The sequence below is a fragment of the Metarhizium robertsii genome, assembly GCF_000187425.2.
Source record: "Metarhizium robertsii ARSEF 23 chromosome Unknown MAA_Scf_3, whole genome shotgun sequence".
Lineage (NCBI taxonomy): Eukaryota > Fungi > Ascomycota > Sordariomycetes > Hypocreales > Clavicipitaceae > Metarhizium > Metarhizium robertsii.
This window is the reverse complement of record NW_011942171.1, coordinates 1,589,859-1,609,852: the sequence shown is the minus strand read 5'-3', so window position 1 is coordinate 1,609,852 and position 19,994 is coordinate 1,589,859. Positions and strand designations below refer to the sequence as shown.

Sequence of the window (19,994 nt, the reverse complement as noted above, 5' to 3'; positions counted from 1 at the left end):
GCTTGTCCCGAGTGCTGTTCATCTGGGGCAGCATCATCTCATCATCCCATCCCTTGAATTCCAGTCTCAAATTTGCCTTCGACAATGTGACTGCTATCCACACCCGCCGCGCTCCTTCGGGGGATAGCGCTCTCGCTGTCGAAAGGGTAGCAGTTGGCAACATTACTTTTGGTACTGCGTTGTTGACGGTTGATACCGGTGAGGGCACAAACAAACAAACATATTACCAAATTCGACACATCACCCGCCGAGCCCTGGCGACTTGATATTCGTCGGCTACCAAACCCTATTTTGGGTGCAAAAGGTGGCCGTTGGAATCTGTTCCTGTCACCAGGGAGAGTTTAAGGAAATTACAAGCTGCAATAGTATTGCAATTCTTGGCGGCGTTGGGATCTTCGGGCCCCATTATTGCCCACCGTACTGTACCTGCAATAATGGGGTACCTAGTACAATGTAGGAGGTGCCTGGCCTAGCAAGTAAGCCATCCGAACGAGACGCATCATTGGCTTCATCTTTTTTTTCTTGTTCTGTCCCGATTGCACCACTCATCGCCGCCGCCGGAGTGGCCAAGTAACAGCAGCAGCAGGCAAGCAAGTACGCTGGCAAAGTCAAGTGGTCGGGCAAGTCGGCAAGGCTGGACTTTTGCTGGCGGGATTCCATTTGTCGGCGCTGGCAACTGGAATGCGGCCAAGAATGGTGCGCCCAGTATGCCTTCCTGGCCACCATCGCCAATCCCCGTCATGATCTCGACTTTCGTTCTCTCATGCTTCTTAAACATTTCCCCACCCGCTAGGTTCTCGCAGTGCCGACAGCTGGCAGCACCACTTCGTTATTTCTATAGATGCCAGTCACTTGTCCCAGTCTGACCTCTTAAGTTCCAGTGCCAGCCAGTGCCAGCCAGTGCCAGCCAACTGACCATCCCGTCTCCCTTGCGCCATGGCATATCTGGTCCAAAACACCTGCCGCCACTTTCTCAAAGTAAACATTGCATTCCAGATTCCACGTCGGTGGAGAGGATTGCGCTTCCACTCTACGCCTCTGCCACTCCGTACATACTTCCACTTCAGCTCATGACCTAGACAGTGTCGCATTCTTGGTCCCCCGTCCTGTCCTCCAGTGCTCTGCTTCATCTACGTACTCGGCTCCATTGCCCTTTCTGCTCCTCCCAACCAGACGGTCCTCGACCTTTGTAGTTGTCCTTTTTTCTTCTCTTCTCTTTCCCTCTCTTTCTTTGCTGTCGTGTGCGCCACCGACACTTAACCTTCGCCTTCGTCGGGTTGATCTTGGCCCCTCTGGTTCCGACTTTCCACCGCGTTGCCTTCCATAAACTTCGTTTTCGACCTGTATTGTCTGCTATCATTAACAGCCAGCGCGACTGGGAGGAGGAAAAAACAAGCATCACCGCCAACGGCCAGAAACACGACGTCGACGAACTGAAATAGCTAACCCCGAATATTATGTGCTAATTCCTACGACATCACCAACACCAACATGGCGGATGCGATGGTTGCCAAGGTTCGCTCGCCCTTGGCCGAGACGACGAACCGAATGAACTCCCCGATCCCTGTGTTGGAACAGCAGTCAAACAAGCTGCCGCGTTACGCCCAGTCCGAAGTGGCTCATCCCCAGCATAACCAACCGGCGTCACATACGAGACCAGAAAGCCGGCAAGCTATGGCTCCAGCAAACATCACTCTCAACACCCAAATGTCTGGTGTAATACAGCATCCGTATCCGCAGCCTGCAGAGGCCGATAAGCGAATGTCCCAAGCTTCGTATGCTTCAACCTCGAGCAGTCGAAGCAAGAAGAACTACAAGACGCATATTGGGCCTTGGCAGCTGGGACGAACGCTGGGCAAAGGCTCGTCAGCTCGCGTACGCCTCTGCCGACACAACATCACCAACCAACTTGCTGCCGTCAAAATTGTGAACAGAACGATGGCCTACTTGGTCCAAGATAGCTCCATGGCCGCTCTAAGCAAATGGGACAACAGTCTCCCTGACCAGATCAACGGAGAGATGCGCGTTCCCATGGCAATTGAGCGTGAAGTGGCAATTCTTAAACTTATCGAACACCCAAATATCATGAAACTGTACGACATATGGGAGAACCGCTCTGAAATGTCAGTTTTCTTCTCTTTCCACTCTCCACATTGCCGGTCAATATTCTCATCTGCTGACGTAAAACAGATATCTCATTCTCGAGTATATCGATCAGGGCGATCTCTTTACCTTTATCAACTCCAGAGGACGACTCCCTGAGGACCTTTCCATCCATTTCTTCCGACAGATGATGAGTGCCATTTCTTACTGCCATTCTTTCAATGTGTGCCATCGTGATCTAAAGCCCGAGAACATTCTCATCACTGCAGACTTGCAAATCAAGATTGCAGATTTTGGTATGGCTGCGCTTCACCAAACCGCTACACATCAGCTTGCCACGGCTTGCGGAAGCCCCCATTACGCTGCTCCAGAACTACTCAAAAACCGGCAATATCGTGGGGACCGGGCTGATATTTGGAGCATGGGCGTCATTCTCTACGCAATGCTGTCGGCCACCTTACCATTTGATGACCCTGACTTGCGGGTCATGATGGCCAAAACAAAGAAGGGACATTATGAGATGCCCAAGGGTCTCAGTCCCGAGGCTGAGGATCTGATACGACGAATGCTCCAGGTAAATCCTGAACGCCGAATTACCATGAAGGATATCTGGAGGCACCCCTTGGTTCAGAAATATAAGTACCTGGACGAATTCGGAGACAACACCGCCCAGTTGCCAGACACCCGAAAAGGTTTCCAGTATACGCCTGTAGCTAGAGCCAACATTGACCCCCAGCTCCTTCGACAACTTCGATCTATGTGGCACATGTTCAGTGAGCAGGATCTAATCCTCAACCTTACATCCGCAGAGTAAGTAGCAATCGGTGGCATCAACTCCCAACAAGTGTCCTCCCGTGTATGCATAACTAACAGAATATCGAACCTAGGCCAAATGACCAGAAGGCCTTTTATTGGTTGCTTTATAACTATCGGAACAAGCAGCTGGAAGACTTCAAGCCAGAATTGGCCCACTCCATGAGCGACTACCACCATCTCAAACCAGCTATTTGGAAGAGGCGTGTCTCAACCTGCCAATTTGAGAAACCCAGAGCAAATGGACACGGGCGTTCTATTTCGCGCTTCACAGTGATATCCAACGCCCCCGATACAGAAAATGACAACTATGATCCATACCGCAGCAGTCGCATGCTACAACAATGCGACACGCAAGTCAGCCATGCAAAGATTACTGTGCATCGTGATGGCGAGGTTGTTACCACAACTGCAACTGGACAAACTAATAGAATGCGCAGCGGCTCCAACACCCGTCGTGTGCGGGCAAACTCAACAAGAGCCTCGCTTACGAGTCGGCCACAATCCTCTCGTGGATCACTTGCTTCACTTCGAAGTAGTCGACAAGGAACTCCCAAGATACGGGTGCCTAGTCTCCGCCACAAACGAGGTGTAGACTTCTCTCATATCCGCAAGGGATCCGGTTCTACTGGACCTGGTCCGCGGGCAGCCAATCTCAATACTGGATCTCCTATGGTTGTTGTTGGTAACGGAACGGTTCAACGAGTATCGGCACCGGCCGGCCGATGTGCAAGTCCAGACTTGGCTAAAAAAGCTGATGGCACGTACCCTAAGGCTATGGGCAGCCCTGACAATAAATCTCCGAAGAAACACGGTGCTTCTATGATTTTCCATGAAGAGCTGCGCAAATTCAGCAACACCTGCGCCAAGGACTGCGACGAGGCATTCAAGACCTCCCTTATCGTTTACGATTCAGAGTGCGACTCGTCGACTACCGAGGGTGACCGTAGACACCGGGAATCCAACCCGTTCTCAGTATCCCTCGATAGCCCAACGACGACCATCTCCCCAGTGACTGACGCATCCAGCGACTCATGGAACAGCCGTCCTTTACCTCCACTACCCAAGGTCGTCAGCACGCAGACTCAAGCCACAGTATCAGAGAGGACTAACGCGCGTCGAATCTCACCGGACAGAGATTCTGCCAAGAATGGGGACGCGGAAGCAGTCAGTAAAGTTCCTGCTCTCCCAAGACAGGTTGACCGCCGGGCTGTCTCAGCTCCGGTTTACACCCAGACACATAGAAAGCTTTCTACGCTGCCTTCGATAAATGAAAATGCTGGACTTCACGGCGATGGAGCTCGTATTGTGTCCGCTCCACCACAGAGCCCTGTGAGACGAGCAAATGAGAAGAACAGTAGTATGGACTATCTTAGCAGGGTTGAACGTACTATTCGGGTTGTCAACTCACCCACCCCTGGAAACCCGCACAGATCCTCGAGCCTCGTTGATACCCAGTCGGCGAACAGAGATGGAGGCTCTCGGCATCCCCTTCATCAGCAGCTCTCCTACGATGATATGGAATACGATGATCATGTCTACAATGTGGAATCCGCCCCCAAGAAGAAGAAGTCATCTTGGTTTAAGCGAGTCTCTAGAGCAGAATCCAGCACCGGTTCCAGCGACAGCGGAGCACGCCGGGCAAGCAGTTCCACAGACTCCAAGCAACATCGTTCCGACGAGGAGTCTAGTGAACAAAGCAAGAAGAGAAACTTTACCTTTCCATTTTGGAAGAGCAACAAGGGCAAGGAAACTGGTATGACTATTGAAGGTACTACTGACGCCGATTTTCTCTTTTTAATCGAGCCCCATGGAGACTAACCGATGTACAGGTCTGGAGGATGTGCCTGAAAAGCAGCAAGAGTCGGGCCGGGCAGTCGTGCGAAAGCGACGATCCGGCGTGGCTGGATCAAGCTCGGGTGGCACCCGGCATATTGAAGTCAAGCAGAATTGGCTTACGCGCCTATTCCGCGTCAAGCCAGCGACTGGCTATCTTTGCATGACCTTGACCTGCCAGCGAGCTCGCCAGGAGGTTGTGATTTTGTTGCGCGATTGGCGGCGTTATGGCATAAGAATTGCGCAGGTTGACAAGCAGCGCAACATCGTCTTTGGAAGACTGAGAGCTAAGAACTGTAGGTTCCTCACTGGTTGGTAGGACATTGGGGAAGCACAGCTGACCGAAGTAACTAGACTTGAATTTGAGAGAAGTCGAATTTGCTGCGGAGATCATGAAGGTGATTGAGCATGGCAAGAAGCAGCCACTTTGCATTGTCCGATTCACCCAAGAACGCGGCGCGGCAAGCACTTTGCATCGCATTGTTCACACGATGAAGGTTATGTTTGAGAGCCGACACCTGTTGGTTACTGACAAAAGTAAGAAGAAGATGATGATCAATACGCTCAACTCACACGAAGCAAAAACCACCAACTTATGACTAATAACGACAACATAATACTCATTGATATCAAACCTGTAATGAAGAAGGGAGGATGTTCCTCTGTGGGTAAATGGTAATTTTGAACCCCAAAGAGCAAACAGAATATGAATATGGCGAACAGGCAACGGCTATTATTGGATTTGCGATTTCCCTCTTGGCTCGTTTGTCGGACACAAACAGGCTTTTTATTGCTCGGTCTTTTTTTTTTTCCTTCTTACTGTCCGTTTTGGCTTGTAGGGAAGGCGTTTGGATTGCGGACCGTAGGAAAGTCAAGGGAGATGGGTGTACTTGCTAATCAGGCACATATTATTTTTGTCATTCGATGTTTCACGGCGAGATGCTGTGACAACGGGGAAAGTGTTTTCTTGCATGGCTGAACAAGGTTTCGGGGAGGAATGGAGTTGATGCTGTTTATCAGTGTATGTATTAGAGTAATTGGCATTGCTTCAGCTGAAGTGTATTCAAGTGTATTCTTTTGTCGGACTAAATGAAGAAAAGAATCATCAAGGACCTGGCACGTGGTGGGTGACGGAGAGAAGTGTCATGACGACTGTTTTTAGTAATGGACATGGTTAATTGGGGTTAAGTGGCATGCACGTCACTGGATCCGGCATGGGTGGTATTAATGGATGTCGAGACCAAGAGGCACCATCATGACAAATTGGTGGCGGGACGGTGGTATGTGTTGACTTGGTGTGTGAGTGCAACGACGGCCGGGCGGCGGCACGACAGAAAAGCATTGATGTTTCTCTGTTGCTGCTGCGATCATGGAACCCTGCCAAGTCACCGAGGATGCAAGGATGAGTAGGCATCAAGCCTGCTTATACGTACATGGACATGAATCAATGGATGCAACTTTGAAGGAAGGCAGAGCTACCGGGACGACGAAGCTGCAAAGAACATTTGTGTGAAGGCATACGGACATGACGGCGGGTCAGTCATCGGTGGCCCCATTGAAGGCCGGAAAGACTCGGGGCACGGCGGCACAGCAGGCCATGGCGTCTGGACTCTGGAGTCCCCATTCGAAGCCTCGGTTTAAAATCGTCCTTTGTCGGCCGTGGGGATGTTTGCCCTTTTTGGATCGTGGTCCCTCGCGAACACACACCTTGGTTCGATGGATCGGTGGCAGGGCATTGGCTGGCCGGTTCGGATGTGGGAGGCGCCTCCAGATGTCTGGTTCCGACAGCTACACTAGGTACCTAGGTAAGTAAAGTACGAACGTCACCGTGTACTGCTGGTACGATAGGACTGACGGTGGGATGACCGAGGCGTAGCTTGAGGGCGGGTGCGGAGGATGTGTAGTTATTAGTTATTAGTTATTCAAGGGGGAGGGAGGGATAGATGGGTTCGGTAGAGATGACGAAGTTGAGAATCAAGAAGTGGTAAAACTCGGTTAAGTCAATCGGTCATGTCGTGGCTTGGAGTGTCCATGTCCAGATCGGCCAGGCCCGTTGGCAGCGGCGTGGCAGGCTGGAGGTTGCACGCGCGCCGCCGGCCGGCGAAGGGGCGCTGGAGCATGGGGAGCTCCCAGAGCTCAGTGAAGAGTGCGCTGGGCCGAGACTGGGCCGTTTTGCTGGGCTACCCCGCGTTGGCTCCGGTGGGGTGGCGCCCTGCGTGGGACCGGAGGTATGGGCGATCGCGGAGCAGGTCCCGCGGACGTGGGAGAAGCATGGCCGCGGTACCTGCATTTGTTGCGTGTGTACTTGGCCACCTGCGTCCGATGCGTCCCCACCACGGCCAAGGCTGGAGAGACGGTCGAACTGGTAGCACAAAGCAGCCATTGACCTCCGTCAACTGTCACTCATGGTCAAGGCCAATGCCGCAGTGCTCCCTACTTACGTATCAGATATGCTCATCCATGCCCTCCCAGGTGTTTAAGATTCGCCTCTGAATTGCATGTATGTTTCTGTTTTATCTCCGTACCTCCGAGCGCAGACCGATGGTGGCCGAGAAGCGGATGGGCATCGTGAGAACCGTAGCCGCGGTCTGCAAGCTTCAATGAATAAACCCCCTTCTATCGTGGGCGCATACGCGCGTGGGAGCTAAATATAAGAAAGGCCAGAGCTGTAGTACATTCCCCTCTCCCCGATTGACGTATTATTCTTCTTTTTTTGGTGATTTTCGGCCTCCCCCCCTCTCCCCCTCTTCCATAAAACGAACAACTAAAGCTATCCCGATTGTGACCAATCTGATTCCATCGCCAGCGTGACGTGAGGCAACGACAGGCATTCATCTCTACCGTTTTGAACCGCAACGGCCGTACGAGGTGGGTTCCATTTATTCTTATTTCATTTATTTTATTTCCCTATGGACCGGCGCTCCCATCATACCCGTCCGCCTGCGCGCTCGGGTGTGGATGGAACCACTAGCTCCGTCGTCGTTGACACGTGAAAAGCCATGCAGATCCGGAGACGACATACATGGCTGTGACGAAACTACATTTCGGCAATTCTCGCCCGACACACCTCTCGTCTTCACCTTTTTTTTTTTTTTTTGAACGCACCCTCTTCCCATCCTCCATCTCAACACCTTCAAAAGACGTTGGTTTTTTTTTTTTTTCGTTCGGATTAGGCCTTGCTTCTCACCATCCGCTGAGCCGGCTTCACCCAGTCCCCAATCACTCACATCACCGGCCCTTCGGCTAACCTCTGCAAAAGACACGCACATCAGGAAACCGCAATGGCTGCCACCGACACCATCCTCCAGGGCGTCTCCGTCACCGGCAAGGTTGGCGAGGCGCACCGCAAGATCCTGACGCCCCCGGCGCTCGCGTTCCTTGCCCTCCTGCACCGCTCCTTCAACGGCACCCGCAAGCAGCTGCTGGAGCGCCGCAAGATCCGCCAGGCCGAGATTGACCGCGGCGTCTTGCCCGACTTCCTGCCCGAGACGAAGCACATTCGTGAGAATCCGACCTGGAAGGGAGCGCCGCCCGCGCCGGGCCTGGTTGATCGCCGCGTGGAGATTACCGGGCCTACCGACCGGAAGATGGTTGTGAATGCGTTGAATGCCGACGTGTATACGTATATGGCTGATTTTGAGGGTGAGTTTTTTTTTTTTTTTTTTTTTATGTAAATGCAACGACTTGTCTCTGTTGACCCTTGCTTGGGGTCTTTTCTTTTGTCAACAGCAATTTCAGGCAGCTCCGAGCAGCTCGAGTCGTTCCTGCCTGCTTCGTCGGCTTATCCAACCGAATGGAATGATATGCCGAGGATCATGTGGAACCCCTGCCGAGCTTGATGCCGAGACCAAACGACATCAGCGACAACGGGCTAACATGCTTCACAGACTCCAGCGCCCCGACCTGGGAGAACATGATCAATGGCCAGGTCAACCTGTACGACGCCAACCGCCGCCAGGTCGACTTCAAGCAGGGCCAGAAGGAGTACAAGCTCCGCACCGACAGGAAGCTGCCCACGCTCATCGTCCGCCCTCGCGGCTGGCACCTCGACGAGAAGCACGTCACCGTCGACGGCGAGCCCATCTCGGGCGGCCTCTTCGACTTTGGCCTGTACTTCTTCCACAATGCCGTCGAGCTGCAGCGCCGCGGCTACGGCCCGTACTTTTACCTCCCCAAGATGGAGAGCCACCTCGAGGCCCGCCTCTGGAACGACGTCTTCAACCTGGCCCAGGACTACATCGGCATGCCGCGCGGCACCATCCGCGGCACCGTGCTCATCGAGACCATCCTGGCCGCCTTTGAGATGGACGAGATCATCTACGAGCTGCGCGACCACAGCTCCGGCCTCAACTGCGGCCGCTGGGACTACATCTTCAGCACCATCAAGAAGTTCCGCCAGAACCCCAACTTTGTCCTGCCCGACCGCTCGTGCGTCACCATGACGGTGCCCTTCATGGACGCCTACGTCAAGCTGCTCATCCAGACCTGCCACAAGCGCGGCGTCCACGCCATGGGCGGCATGGCCGCCCAGATCCCCATCAAGGACGACAAGAAGGCCAACGACGTGGCCATGGACAACGTCCGCGCCGACAAGCTGCGCGAGGTCCGCGCCGGCCACGACGGCACCTGGGTCGCCCACCCGGCCCTGGCCTCCATCGCCACCGACATCTTCAACAAGCACATGCCCACCCCGAACCAGCTGTTTGTGCGCCGCGAGGACGTCCAGATTGGCCAGAACGACCTCCTCAACATGAACGTCCCCGGCAGCATCACCGAGGACGGCATCCGCAAGAACCTCAACATTGGCCTGGGCTACATGGAGGCCTGGATCCGCGGCGTAGGCTGCGTGCCCATCAACTACCTGATGTACGTGCTCCTCTCTCTCTCTCTCTGTCTCTTGTCTCCGTAGTACCGGCACGAATACCCGCTAACACAACCGCCACGCAGGGAGGACGCCGCCACCGCAGAAGTCTCCCGCTCCCAAGTATGGCAGTGGGTGAGGCACGGCGTCTCAACCGCCGAGGGCAAGCGCATCGACAAGGCCTACGCCCTCAAGCTCCTCAAGGAGCAGGCCGACGAGCTGGCCTCCAAGGCCGGCAAGGGCAACAAGTACCACCTTGCCGCGCAGTACTTTGCCGGCCAAGTCACTGGCGAGGACTATGCCGATTTCCTGACAACGTATGTTTTTGAAAACTTGCCCCTCCTCCCCCTTTTCCCCCTTTTATTTGGGCCCCCCCTAGTCCGGCTGTGCCCCCAAGTTCCGTACTTTTGTCATTTCTTTTGCTCTGCATGTTACCAGTATCATGGGAGTGGGAAATATGACTTGAAAAAGACGTCACCTTGGGGGCAATCTGGTCGTTTGCTACTGCCGCTGTGTCACACTATTGAATTGAGGCTAAATCGTGAAACAGGTTGCTCTACAATGAAATCACGCAGGTTGGCACCCCTAGTCCCGCTTCTAAGCTGTAATTAGAGATTTGAAAAAGAAAAAAAAAACATGGGCAATGACACGGGTTTACCGAGTGACGGCTTGGAAATGGAAAGACTGCAGTTGGACAGGAATTGATGTATTTTTGTGACCCTATTTTGAGCAGCCTATTTTAACCCTGGCGCGAATTCTAGCTTCAAGACTTGTATGCCACGCTGTGCTTTTCGGTAATTGTCCCTTTGGAAAACTTGCCTCTGCCTCGAGGATCTGCTGCTTATAAAAGATAGTTTGTCCAGGTCGGGTGTCACGTATCTAGTTCAACTATTTCTGTGTAGTTTATCAATAATACCAGCACCCAGCACATAGCCTACCCTAGGCCTCATCGTGTCCAAATTCCATCTGCAAAACCGCACAACCACGACACCACACTTGTTGAATCATGGCGGGTATCCCCCCCTCCCCCCAAAACTCAAAATTCTTGAATCGAGTCATCTCATCTACCCCCGCCCCGCATCTCGATTAGAGGGAAATTGAGGAATTGCCACCCACATTGTCGCTATTACAGGAGTTTGAATGGCTGAAGCATGGGCCGCCGACGAACCATACCTTTGATCCCGGGCCTGTAGGCTGTTTCGGTTCCCATTTACACGGCCCTTTACTGTTTTGACTGACTCGACCTTTTCCCGTCTGATATCAGGCCCCCGATTCGCGGGGGAACAAGACCGACGTCAACCGGCTCCCATGAGTCCCCATGGCCTCCCCCGAATCAACTCCGAAGTGTGCGGCCGCGCATTTTGAACTCATTCGCATTCCAACAAGAAACCTGACTTTTTCCCACGTACCCGAGACGAATCAATTTCTCGCATCGCTCGAGGCTCTAGTTAGCGTCGCGAAGAGTGCTCCGCCAGCGGGCGGATTGGGAAAAAACGGCCGCTTTCGTTTTTTGGCCTCAACTTTGCTCTGGCACAGTTCCACTGCTCGTCTTGTCCCCTTTTGTTTCCATTGATACGTAATCGACATGATGCGGTTTCGAGCCACTGGAAGATGCGTGTATATGCGAAGGCTATTAGTGGCATCATCTTGTGAGTGGGCAGACGGGCGGTCGTGCTCATTGTCATGGTACTCAGAGCCAGCCGCACACCCTCCCAGGGTTGACTTGCTGGCAATGACAATCGCTCTGGCTCTGCCAGTCGCAGCAGCCTCCATCTGAATTCATTGAACCCTCCCGCCCCCCATCGCCACCAGCCAACCACAGGACCCGGAGTGCGAGACTTGTCAAGCCGGCGCTATCGAGACCCTGCGTCGACTTGCCCACCCCCTTCTCGGGCCCAGTCCCATGGGCGCAAAGGCGAAAGGACCACCTGGCAGATAGATTCCCGGCGCCTTCGCACTCCATGCCTCCCTCTCTGCTCCAGTACCAGCAAGTACCTCCCGGTTGCTCTCGAGGGCTACACACTGGCAAATAACAGCCCAGGACTGATTGACAGGTCGGTGGCTGCGGCGCCGTTGCACGCCTCGCCCGCTGGGCTGCGGCCCAGACAGTCGCCTAGCCGCCAGCTTCATACAGAACAAGAACGCTAAAGAACGCCTTCAACAACGGTTGGTCCGGTATTTATGCCAAGAGGTTGGAAACCACGAGACCCTACCACGCGGTATCTGTACTCGCCGCTCCAGAGCCCTACGCCATGTCTGACACATTTTGATGTGCCCCCTCCCCTTCCTCCCCCCCCAGATCTGTGGTGGCAGGGCGTGTCTGTGTCCTTGCTTCTGTCCCACAGATGAGGCGGTGCCGAAAGGGAAATCTGGCGAGAGCCATCATGGTGGCATAATTCTCCGGGTGGTATAAAAAGATGATGCAATAATTAGAATATCAAAGACCGAAGAGAAAGGAAGGAAGTGGGCACGAGGGCGAAGAGAACCAGGGTCGAGGGGATAAAACAGAGCTGTCCGAGCAAGAGAAATTCTGTTCACTAAAACAGAAAGTTAACAAATTGCTCATTGATGACCGGCAGTATACTGTGTGTGTTGGAGATAAATGTGGACTAATTATGCTTCTCTCACTTTCAACCAATGCTGCAAAGTCTTTCGGTCATTTCTTTGTCCTCCCCTCACTTCTCGACCATATTAGACTTGGACATGGCAAACTTAGCTTAGAGCGACGACTTTGAAAATCAATATTTGGGCGTGGATGTGCATGCTCATATTCATGTTCCTGGCCCTCGGAGTGAAACGAGTGAGATTGAAATTACATACCGACAGGCCCAACTTTCAAATTAACCATGCAAATCATGGCTTATGTCCTCAACGACGCTCCCGCCGCCTCCTAATGCCTGCAACCAATTTCTGATAGATGCCGCAAGTAGTACAACCCCACGGTAGCTGAGGTCTTGGAAACTGACTGTAACGAGCTCTTGCAATATGTGATGGCCTGATCAACAAACTTCCATGCTATCCTTGTTTTGTGGCGTTTGTAGCACCGGAATCTCGCATGGCACTCTGCGCATATGGCGGGCTTGGGGTCAGCCACATCCAGCCAACGGTACCGCAGGCCACTAGTAGTACTAGTAGAAGGGACTGATCAGATCAGAGTCGGTCTGGGCCATCTTCGAGAGTGTGTGGGTGTATGATGGATCCGATATTCATTGACTCCAGAGCCTTATAGTTTATACCAGACGCCCCCTAACCGGTCTGCTGGGAAGTGGCTGTTCCGTCGCGCAAGTGCCCTCAATCACGAAAAGGCGGGCTAAATGCAGGAAACACGAACGTCAAAACAACTGTGTATATATATGTACATACATTGCAGTTGGGCTAAATCTTGAGCTTAGGCCATTCACGTCAAATTAGTTACGGCGTCATTTTGGAACGGTTTTTGGGACCGAACTTGATATCACTGATGTGGTACCTGCTTGGGCCAATACATTAGCACTGACCAAAACGTATATGTATGTGTGGAAATTGTGTGCCTACATGCGTGCGCAAGGACCTAGGTAGGTACTTGGCTAGGTTGCTTTGCTTTGCTTCTTGATGCCCTCTGTGGATACATCCTCGAAACGATACAACATCGACTATGTGTATCCTATGGTGCAAGATCCGCGCTGGGATTCTGCCGTCACCCTCAATGCTGGCGCCGGATGTCAGGAGGCGATCATCGTATTGTCATCTGCGTTTGGAAATACTACCATTGATCCACCCAATTTTCGCAACACCTCCAGGCAGAATCTTTCGCACTCCGTGTCTCATACCTAAGAAGAGAGACTTGACACTCCTGTATGTACCCAGGTATGCCTTGGCACGGATGGGATACATTCAAACACCCAGGAATCACAGGCAACCTGCCGAGGGCCAATGGATTTTCGTAACAATGTACAGGCTTTGTCTTTTCGTATGCCGGACTGGACTGGATGGCATACTGCGAACTCTGCCAGAAGAAGTACAATACTATGTCATTTCATCTTTTGTCTCTCAAAAGCCAAGACGCTACTCCCACGTGCCTGCTAGTCCCACAAGTGAACCTGGGTTATTAGTTCCAAGACGGTGCCCCTTGTGCTCGAGAGATGCCTGGAGGACACGGATATGATTCCGGGGTAACTCGTGGAGACTGGCGGCCAGGACAGTCTGGACATTGTGTATGATAGTGCGAGCCGCTCAGGTACATAACTCCAGAGCCGTTGACATACGAGAAATACTTGGACGCAATTCATGTCAGCCTGTCTGCATAAACATGTACATGTAGCGATCAGCTTCATCATGGGAACCGGCAGACGCAGACCCGGAACCACTCTTGCCACAAAGGAGCAGACCTCATCATGCAGGAGCTTCCCCTAAGTCGCAGGTTGATGAGGCGCTGTATGGAGTAGCCGGTGGAGTTTGGGCGGAGCCAAGAGGAAGCTGACATGAGATGAGCGATGGGGTGGCGGTCCGTGAGGAGGGCAAGCATCTTGGTTTCTTGCCCGACGTTGCACTGCATGGCTGCCAGACTAGGGGGCCTGGCTACATACCTTGCGTACTTGAAGACAAACAAGCACGGCAGGGAGGGGGTGATGGTATGCCAAGCGCTAGAGATGCAAGCACAGCGCACAAGCTGGTCCCGAGGGAACGGGATGGCAGTCCATCCTTCTTATTCGCTCCTTTAATAGCGCCTATTGCCTGTTCAGTGACAGTGGTTGAACGATGGGGCGGAGGACCAAAAGTCTGATATGCGACAAGTCCCGCAGCGGTGCCGTTCCGTGACCTTTGCTGAATCGTCTATCCTAGTCTATCTCGCGCTAAGCTTGGCGATAAAAGAGCGATTCCAAGGAAGTGCTTGCTCTTTGCCCTAGGTGAGCTTGGTCGGCCGTCCCATTTCAGCCGCGAATCGGAAGCGGGACTTGTTATTGGGCGTTTCCAACTTGAAAGAAAGGTGCGGCTGTAGCTGTGCTCCGTGTACATACATACATAACACAGACCAGGCGAATTGCAACAAGCTCTCAGTCGCGTCCTCTGGGGTCACCCTGGCCCGGTGGGTTTTGACCACTCTGTTGGGTACCGCGGATGAAAGCAGGCCTTGTTGGACCAGGATTGTCAGGGTCAAGACGAGGTCAAAGTGATACATAATCAACATGCAGCGAAATATTGAGCCTAGGGTGAATGAGCCTGGCATCATGATTTGTAACATTTGCATGGCGAGGACTGGTGAGGACATGGGTGCCAAAGCAGCGGAAGTGTTCACCAAATCAATCGCGGAATATCCAACTCCCGCGCCTGTCGGGTGGAGGCAGTTCAGTTCATCGTGACGATGCCGCTGTTGCTGAACGAGGTGCTCTAGCGGGATTCATGAGCTTGGTTCATCTCCGACATCGTGCCAACGCTGGCGTGTGTCGTCTCCCCTCGCCAATGTTAGCATGTAACGGTCGTCAACGTCAGGCTGCATGGACTCACATGGCAAAATGCATTGCACGAGCTTTATCACAGGGGTGATTCCAACATCATCTGTTTGCTTTCCCCCCAGACTTGTCCCAGAGCCCAAAGCCATGGCAGGGGCAATTGAGTTTTCTCAAATTCGTTTGTATTGACGAGCTGCCTTATTGATCCGGGCCGAAATGCATGCTGTACTTTGCGCATTTGGTGTTACCAGGAGCACTTCGTAACATGGTGTCATACTGACACTCCCATAACGAGCTTTGCGAAAATTGGATAATTTAGCGCGCAGGTGCTGGTCGCCGATTCAATGGACACAGAGGAGGGAGGCTAGGGGAAGTTGTCATGGTTGGCTAAATCAACCGTCACAGACTTGTCCCAGAACGGAGAAACCAAGCGCAGTCCCGAAGCCTGGTGCCAAGCCCAATAGGCGAAAGAGGGGGTAGCGCAATGTTGTGCTGTAGATGGCACGATCATGGCACCTGAGAGTAGTGGGTGGTGGTTGGTGGTGGTGGTGGTGGTGGTGAATCGGTGATGGTGGTGGCAAGGGCCCACGGTCCAATGTTCCGAAACCTTGAATGTTGGAGCGCCTGAACATCGAATGGCGCGCGCTTCACCATTGATTGATGTTGGGTCAGGCGTGCCGTCATCTGGTAAAAGTTGGCTCCAAGTCGATTGTACGCGCGTAATAAGCACGGAATTAGCGAGTGCGATTCACGCCAGCCGCACTTGCCTCGATTGGGGCTGTTCCCACGGAGTAGTGCGTTCTGTGGTGGTGCTCTTGGCAGTGCTGAGCCTGGTTTGCCGCGACCGGACCGAGGAACCCAGATGCCCCAAGTGCCAAGATAGGAGTACCAGGTACTAGGTAGTTCCTACATCTGCTCGAGCTACGGAGTAGTCACTCTCCAACTCTCCAACTTGCAAGATCAAGTATCAATGACTGTTAAGCAGGCAATGCAAAGGCGTGACTTTGCAATGAGACCAGCGCAGGGGCAGCGGCATGTTCCGTCAAACCAGCTGGGATTACGCAACAAGCTCATCAAAACCAAAGAAAGAAAAAAGAGAGAAGAGAGGTCTCGCAGTAGACTGGACTTCGCATATTCCAACTTTAGAATGCAGCTATTCGTCCACGGGGTCCCTGTCCGAAGTTCAGCACAGGGACGCTCGCACAATAGCAAATGGCCCCAAAGTTGGTAGTGAGTGGCTCCCGTCTGTGCACTCTTGCGCTCAAGATGTTGCAGGAAGTTGAGGGGTGGAGGTGTGGGGAGCAAGTGCAAAGATGAAAGTGGATCGGTCCTTTGACTTCTGGCCAATGTCGAGTTGTCCAATGGGTCTCTCTCTCAGCCTCAGCAAGGACAGGCAGGTGCTGGGGCTGCTTCTAAGTTTACTCCATTCCCGCTTTCAACAACCAAGATTGCCAAGGTACGGCTGTTTTGTCAAATCAAATGTTTCAATGATGGACTTCCCATCAGGCCCAGAGCTGCTGTTCCCGTGCAAGTCTGCTGGGACCGAGACTTGGACCCATGGATCGGTATGAAGCAGAGAAGGTTGAGGTTGTGTCCCTCCACCAATCAAATACACCATGGACGTCACTGCTTGATGACTACCTCTGAGTCCCACATCCCGACAGCTGCAAGTCGCCAAGATGCCAAGTCGCTCAGCGCAGAATTCTGCTTGCACTTGACGTCTGGAGCCTCGTACATACAACAATGTCACCACAAGCTCAAGAGCCCCTATGACAGCGCGCTCCATTGTATCCGTAAGGTGTACGGGGCACAAGGACAATAGTTATGTAGAGTACTACTCCGTACTCTCGCCTGCGGGCACTTGAACAGACGCATGTACCCGCATGTACCCCGTGCTCCAGAGCTTGTAACACGGTGCCTCCTCTTCCGCTACCCCACCACGCGCTCCGTACTAAGTATGGAAGGAAACACCTGCCTTTGTCGCCTTTACTGCCCATGCTGCCCGCGGTCCTGCGCTCCTGCTCAAAATGTTTGCTCCAGGTCGTATGTCTACGGAGTACGGTACGTATGTGGGTATGTGGCCGGGTAATCCGTACTGTGCCGATTGCCGCCTAACCTGGGCATCTGCTCTGGCTCACTCTCTCTGGCGCAATGTTCTCGACCCAGATGTTTGAACCTTGGGACCTCTAGTGCGAATATCGAAGCGTTGATGGTCTGGTTCTATCAAGAGCCGCTTGCACCGATTGCACCAAGGAAACCGCTTCCAGCTCCATCTTTTGCTGTGAATTGTGTCGACATGTTCATATTCTGAGTTCGATATTCAACTGTGCTGCCATGCCGAGCCGTCAGCTGACCCTTGACACTAATGGCTCCTGATATTAAGCAGATATCCCCCTCCAGGAGGTTGTTTGCTAATTTCGCGCAGGATACCCTGGTTTGTCTGGCGCTGTCGCCCCCAGCCCATCGGCAGGTCCCCCATCATTTGGGGAAGAGGCGATCTTTGTGGCTGGTTGCCCATAATATTACGGAGCACGCCTTTTGCAAATCCCCGGATCGTACTTTGCGCCATGGTGCTCTGTCAGTTGCTTGGCTTTGGTTGTGGCGGTACGTCTCCCGAAGCCCCAATGCAAGCGTACGTGCAAGGGCTAGCAATTCACTTTACCGGCATGTCGGTCAGGCTGTCTCCATTGTCGGCGAAAGTCATGCCGCAGTAGTCTATGCGTTTCAAAAGCAAGACCGGGATGGCAAAAAAACAAGGAACGACAACAAAAAGACAGAGAGTTTCAAGCCTCGATAATGTTCCCAGCAAATTTGAGCGATTGCAGAACAAGGCAAGGACGCCTTGTAAGTAAACGACAGCCAGTCCTCGATACATGGATATTACTTGACGAACCATATCCCGTCTCCACCTCACTGAGGTTTCCAAATGCAACGGGTTCGTTCACACAGCATCGGTTTTTCATTCCACACCCTACAGTCAAAGACATGCGGGTTTTTGAGTTTGCGCCACCATGAACCGTTCAGACCTGCACATATCAAAACAGCAATGATGCTGCTATGATAATGTTACGGAGTATAACAAATCAATCTCGACTGCTGTATGGAGTATGATGCAGCAATTGTCAGCGAGGCAGTGAGAGGAGGAGACTTCTACGTATGTCACGTCCCAGTCCATGTACGTCTACATTATCGTCAGTTAACGTTTAACAGCTTGACTACCCCGTACCCAACTACCTACTCCCCTGACTACAAATCCACAGAACTCCCATTACAGGGACAGATTTTCATGCCACCAAATCTCGAAGAAAGCACTCAAATGCTTCCATGGCCGTTCCGCGTATTTGTGGTTGAGTTTAACCATCCAAACAGAAAATGAGGCGTGCATAGCCGGAATGTCTCCTCTCTGGTAAACGCCTCTTTTACCCGAGACCTTAATACTAATACAGGACACAAAGCATGGACAGACCAGGTTTCCCTTTGTCTTATGGGATCAGCAGCGCATTAATGTGCAAAGTCCTCTGCTTTGGTATAGGTGCAGCTGTTGCGGCTGTTGCTATTCCCCTTCCTGTCCAACTTGGCGCTTCGGGAGAGGCGGCACGGAGGCGTACATTGTGAACAGGTTCACTAGGCGGAAAATACCGTAATAGGTCAGCCACCGTCGCAAGTTTGATACTACCTCCATCTTGGACATCACTTGTGGCGCGCGCGTGCGTGCGTGTCCCCAACTATGTCACCTCCATCGAACTCGAGAAACCAAACTCGCTTCAAGTGGCTCACGGGGGCTTGTGGCCACATCGATCAACTCTGTGGAGACGACGTTGCACCCTCATCGATGAAAAAGCTTACTAGCCGTGAAGCTTGTGGAGAAGTCGTTTTGTGCCAAACACCACCTTGCCGCGAGGCTTACTGTTTGTTTTTTCGGGTGTGCTTCCTGCTGCCCCTTAGCTGGTTGCCGATCTTGCCTCTCTGAACCTGGTCTGCGGTGGTCTGGATCTTGCTCAAGCCCTGGCATATCGCTGGTATTATTTACCAGGTTGGAGATCTCTCCGGTAGCAGTTCTTGGAGTTCCGGTCTGGCCAAAGTTGGCACCTTGGGCACCATCCTCCAATTGCTCTGCGAGATTTGCTCCCGGAGTCGGGGATTTTACAAAGCAGGTTGACAATGACTGGTACTCTGTACATGGCATCTGAACCGTTTTCACTGTACCCATAATTTTCAAGGCCAAGTCAGACACAGAGGTCTGCAGCATCCTATTGTGCGCGATTTCATGGATGAAAGAATGGGCCCATGTAATTTTCTGGGCTTAGGTATGCACGTTATTTGTTACCTGAAAAATGCCTTTATCCGAAATCACGATACGTCAGGGCTCACAGTCTTGAGAGCAAAGGAACAAGAATCTGACGTACATAATGGACGACTACTTTGAGGAACCTTTTTTCTCTCTGGCATCTTTATCTTCAGCAGTCGTTCCCAATTGGCTCATGGTAGGAATGTTGTGCAGATTGACGTTGCAGACGCCATTGTTGCTGTTTCTATACCAAGACATTGCATCACTACCTCGGGCTCGACATGACCAGGGCTTCATTCCGTCCATTGGGTCAATGGAACCAGAATTTGGGGTCAAGGGTTGATTCAGCAATTGCACAATACGCAAAACTCAACATTATGTCATGTCTCAACATGCGCATCCATTGGGCAGTTTATGGACTTACACACACCACCGCAACGTTTGAACATGCTTCAAATGCGAATAGGGCCCTCACGAACCTGTATTCTCAAAGCACAAACCGCGTGGGTCAGTCCTCGTGGTGGCTGCGTGCTGAGTGGCGACCCAGAGACGAGGGCCTTTGAGAGGGGTACGGAGTTCCGAGGGCCTCAGACTAGCAAAGCACACTAGGTTACTGGCCCAAACTGGCGTCTATGATTAAGACGACGACTAGGGAGTCGTAGAC

General features: G+C 52.6%; 2 protein-coding genes across 2 annotated transcripts; both read left to right on the top strand.

The window, feature by feature from the left end:
- Positions 1–1,491: 1,491 nt before the first annotated feature.
- On the top strand, positions 1,492–5,351 carry MAA_07375 (Serine/threonine-protein kinase domain protein; the record flags this gene model as incomplete). The annotated part of the gene is made up of 5 exons (XM_007825373.1): positions 1,492–2,123; positions 2,191–2,913; positions 2,991–4,687; positions 4,749–5,048; positions 5,107–5,351. The coding sequence occupies 5 exons, from the start codon at positions 1,492–1,494 to the stop codon at positions 5,349–5,351; spliced, it is 3,597 nt and encodes a 1,198-aa protein (XP_007823564.1).
- Positions 5,352–8,033: 2,682 nt separating this feature from the next.
- MAA_07376 (malate synthase) lies at positions 8,034–10,221 on the top strand (the record flags this gene model as incomplete). The annotated part of the gene is made up of 4 exons (XM_007825374.1): positions 8,034–8,394; positions 8,640–9,618; positions 9,700–9,930; positions 10,164–10,221. 4 exons carry the CDS (start codon positions 8,034–8,036, stop codon positions 10,219–10,221), a joined length of 1,629 nt encoding a protein of 542 aa, XP_007823565.1.
- Between the last annotated feature and the right edge of the window lie 9,773 nt (positions 10,222–19,994).